The sequence below is a fragment of the Oratosquilla oratoria genome, chromosome 4 (assembly GCF_046742065.1).
Source record: "Oratosquilla oratoria isolate Oo_2021 chromosome 4, ASM4674206v1, whole genome shotgun sequence".
Lineage (NCBI taxonomy): Eukaryota > Metazoa > Arthropoda > Malacostraca > Stomatopoda > Squillidae > Oratosquilla > Oratosquilla oratoria.
The window spans coordinates 8,115,197-8,120,196 of NC_134780.1; the positions used below are offsets into that span (position 1 = coordinate 8,115,197).

General features: G+C 33.7%; 1 protein-coding gene across 1 annotated transcript in view; it reads left to right on the plus strand.

Annotated features, from left to right (window-relative positions):
* The window catches only part of LOC143024386 (mite allergen Der f 3-like), a 10,139-nt gene that overhangs the window by 4,879 nt on the left and 260 nt on the right, over positions 1 to 5,000 (plus strand). Inside the window, exons 2-6 of the mRNA XM_076183185.1 lie at positions 559 to 600; positions 1,537 to 1,717; positions 2,166 to 2,283; positions 3,157 to 3,412; positions 4,022 to 4,164. Of these exons, the coding sequence (XP_076039300.1) occupies positions 559 to 600; positions 1,537 to 1,717; positions 2,166 to 2,283; positions 3,157 to 3,412; positions 4,022 to 4,164 (740 nt within the window). The remainder of the gene's footprint in view (positions 1 to 558; positions 601 to 1,536; positions 1,718 to 2,165; positions 2,284 to 3,156; positions 3,413 to 4,021; positions 4,165 to 5,000) is intronic.

The following is a 5,000-nucleotide window of genomic DNA, read 5'->3' on the forward strand; positions in this document are numbered from 1 at the left end:
TACGTCACTGTAACTTTGTTACGGGTTAGCTGGGTTCGAATCCTCGGCTCGTCCATGTTTCAATTTCCAACATATGCCTCCATTGAGTGACTCTCAGTCTCGACTGCGATGGCATGGAATTAAATGTGATTTGTGGTTGAAAAAATATATTAATTGATTACTGTGTGTGTGTGTGTGTGTGTTTGTGTGTGTGTGTGTGTATGTATGTGTGTGTGTGTGTGTGTGTGTGTGTGTGTGTGTGTGTGTGTGTGTGTGTGTGTGTGTGTGTGTGTGTGTGTGTGTGTGTGTGTGTGTGTGTGTGTGTGTGTGTGTGTGTGTGTGTGTTTGTTTAAGTGGTTGTATTTAATTATATGTTTTTATTGTGTGTGAATAACGTTTTATATGAACGAAATATGATATCTTATATATAAGAAAATATCACATATAACATAATTTGACCTTTTGAATATAATAATTCTTAAAGAAAATGGTGTATGTAATAACATCATAGATAGACTATATGATAAAAGTGAGTGTCGGGATAATGATTATAATTCTACCCTTTCAATGATTTTACAGATAATTCTCAACCTGGAACATCGGAAGAAAATAGAATATGCAGTAAGTGTTATTGATTATTAAGTGATATATTTATACACCTGCAATATGAGACATGAGAAGACGTACTAAAAAGCACATTTAATTGAATTCAGTCACTCATAGAGAACCACACATACATATAGACAAACAACATACACACAAACAAAGCACAAGCACACACACACAAACACACACACACACACACACACACACACACACACACACACACACACACACACACACACACACACACACACACACACACACACACACACACACACACACACACACACACACACACACACACACACACACACACACACACACACACACACACACACACACACACACACACACACACACATACACACACACAAACACATCCACGCATACATACGCACACATGCAATTACACACGCACACACACGCGCACACACACACACACACACACACACACACACACACACACACACACACACACACACACACACACACACACACACACACACACACACACACACACACACACACACACACACACACACACACACACACATACACACACACACACACACATACACACACACACACACACACACACACACACACACACACACACACACACACACACACACACACACACACACACACACACACACACACACACACACACACACACACACACACACAATATATATATATATTGAACATAAAAATTCAAAAGGTGACAATAGCATACCATCACAAGGTAATAATACTTAATAAAGAGACCATGATGTTATGATAGTAAATGTTGATGTATCGCGGCTTGGGGAATTTTTTTTAGAAAAGATATCACATAACATCCTATTACGTTTGCATGGATGCCTATGTCAGCGTGTCTATGCAGCTGTGTGATCTTGCTAGTGTCTCTATGATCATCCCTAGGTCCCTATCTGTACTCTTCCTCTCCCTCAGAAAACTGTGGTGTCGCTCAGATCAACGCAAAGAACAGAATTGTGGGAGGTGGAGAAGCAAAGGCAAAGGAATATCCTTGGATGCTTTCCATCATAATGTGGAAAAATGGCGCATATTCGTTCTGTGGAGCTTCGCTGATAGCACCTTCTTGGGCTCTTACTGCACAGCACTGCGTTAGTCAGTGAGTTCAAAGTATTAACTTCCCAAAACCAAGTATTCAATAACATTAGTGACAAACTTGTCTTCCGAGTAGATTCTTGACAATAGTGTAAATATACTTTTTCTTTATATCTTTTATTGGTTGTTTTGTCCTAAAAATTAAAAATGACGAGTGTCCTGTTTCCTATCGGTGAATATTTTGCTTTTGAATAAACCTTTTCGTGTAAGATAAGATTCATAGGTGACATGATAATTTCTAACAGTTCTAGCTGTTAAGTGACAAGTGACATGTGACACGTCGGTTGTCTAATTACTTGTGTCACATCAATTCAAGATAGAGGTCTAAATTCCCTCCTAATGCAGTTGTGCTGATGAGGAGAACGTATACATGTGTACTCTCATTTATTATGCTAAATCACCGTTTATTTTGGTCAAAATTAGTGTTTAGTACTTGTATAATATATCTACAGATACGACGCAAGCCAGGTGACAGTAGCATATGGAATCTATGAATTTGAGGATTCCTTCAGTGACCCAATCCAAGCAGATAGAATTGAACTTCATCCTGATTTCAACCCATACTCATTAGTAAGTAAAACTTAAGGAAGGAAAGACATACTTTATAAAAGTGAAAGTCTATATAAACATTTGTGTCTATATTGTACTTCAAATATTTTGTTCCATCAAAATAAAAGTATTTCACTTTGGTAAGATTTTTAATGATACATATGACTTCTGTAGTTTTGTTACATTTGCTTTCCACCATTTTTTTTAATCATAGCAATGTCTTTTGTTAATTTCCTTTCTTTTTTGTGTATCCTCGGTCGATGTGTATATATATATATATATATATATATATATATATATATATATATACATATATACATATATATATATATACATATATATATATGTGTGTGTACATATATACATATGTATATATATACATATATATATATACATATATATATATATATATATATATATGTATATATATATATATATATGTGTGTGTGTGTGTGTGTGTGTGTGTGTGTGTGTGTGTGTGTGTGTGTGTGTGTGTGTGTGTGTGTGTGTGTGTGTGTGTACATATGTACATATACATGTTTACTATTGTAATTTGGAATAACATTTATGTTGATTTCTATTTTCTCCACGGCTGTTCTCAATATTCATAGTAAACATTAACAACAAAATCCCGTAATCACAAGTTGAAATAAAGTGAAGCAACAGGGTTGCTTTTCGAAAAGACTTGGAAGGTGAATATTCTACAATTCGAGGCAACTCATACAGGCCTGGGTCTGCATTATTATTATTTCCTTTTTTACACATTTCAATTCTCTATAGATACATTTCAAGTTTCTCACTTTTAGTAAACCCGTCATCCTTATCTCCACTCTCTCCTAAGTATATAAAATAAAAAAGATTATATTGACTTTATGATGTGATGTTTCATTCTAGAAAAACGACATAGCGCTAATCCACATGGAGACTCCTGTGCCCCTGAACGAGGATATTCGGCCCATTTGCTTGGCAACGGTTCCACCAAAGAAAGGCAAAACGGCAGTGGTCACTGGATGGGGATCCCTCTCTTTTGGTAGGTGGCCACCCAACGATCCTGTAGTACGACGCCCTTTTTTTTTTTTTTTTTTTTTTTTTTTTTTTTTTTTTTTTTTTTTTTTTTTTTTTTTTTTTTTTTTTTTTTTTTTTTTTTTATACTTTCACTTTTCATTCCATTCTTTTTCTGGGAGACTCCACTGAGGTACGTCAAATCATTTGGTAGAATTTGGAATACTAAATGTATCAGCTCGAGTACTTGAGTTAAGTTTAACTTGGCTGTAACTAAAGTAAAAGTGGAATTTGTTATAAAGATCTATAAAGGGCTAAAAAGAAGTGAAATATCATACAAAGACTTCACTCTTTTGAATTTGTCATCCTTTTGGTGTACAACCTTGTATTGAAACACGAGGCTTCGCATAAACAGAATGTTAAAACGAAATATATACATGTATGTATACATATACATATACATATACATGTACATATACATATACATATACATATACATATACATTTACATATACATATACATATACATATACATATACATATACATATACATATACATATACATATACATATACATATACATATACATATACATATACATATACATATACATATACATATACATATACATATACATATACATATACATATACATATACATATTCATATACATATATATACTGTATACATATATTTATACAAATAAATGCTGTGGCTTAATGAATTTTAACTTATGTGAACTTGTTCTTTTCAACAGGTGGAGATTTCCCTCTAGTTCTCAATGAAGTTGCCCTAAATATTATGACAAATGAAAACTGTAAAGAGCAGTACAGCCAAGCCAATGTGGACATTACGGAGGATATGATCTGTGCATTCAAAAGAAAGAAAGATTCCTGTTCAGTAAGTTATCCTCTCTATGATTCTCTAGAAATAAAACTAGACTTTCATTGATATTAGAGAATGTCTTGTATGACGTTGTTTTTGTTTTTCTGTATAAAATTTTCTTCTTTTATTTCATTTTATTTTTTCTGGTTCATTTCTTTCTCTGACTACATAATTCTACATTTATGTATACCCTTAGCTGTAGTATTAAGTAGTCAGAATATCTTTCTTGCTAAGGCAATAAGCTGTCGTCTCATTCATAAACAGAGCTTCTAGAATAATACAAACAATTCATTCCAACGGTACATTAGAAAATAAGTTGCTGACGTCAAAGCCTGCAAACGAATTTTGTTTAGTATTGGGAAACTGTAGGATGATATTCACTAAAAATAATGTATCGTGATTTACATAAGAATAGGATAAAGTATTACTTTTTTAACGTTGGAATCAAATTTTCTTGGTTGAAAGACTTTGATTCAAAAGAATCTTCTCTTTGCGAGTTGGTTGGCCATACAAAATATCAGAGTTGGAAATAGGTGAACATAAGGCATTTTCTAAAGAAGACTGTCGAAACGTTAGAGAATAAATGTGCTTCTGTGACATTCAGAATTTTCTCTACACCACTGCCCTCACCTATTTGTACAAAGGATTACAAAGGCGGAGCATGCCGACAGGAGACACTTTTGATCCATATCTAGGTCGGATGCGAAAAAAAAAGTCATATTAATAATAAAATAACAAATAAAAACTATAATAATGTAAATAACAAATAGAATACATAAATAAATGCATAGGTATAGTTAAATAATAAACAAACAAGAAACCTCTGCTGTTATGTGGCGATGGTTACGTGC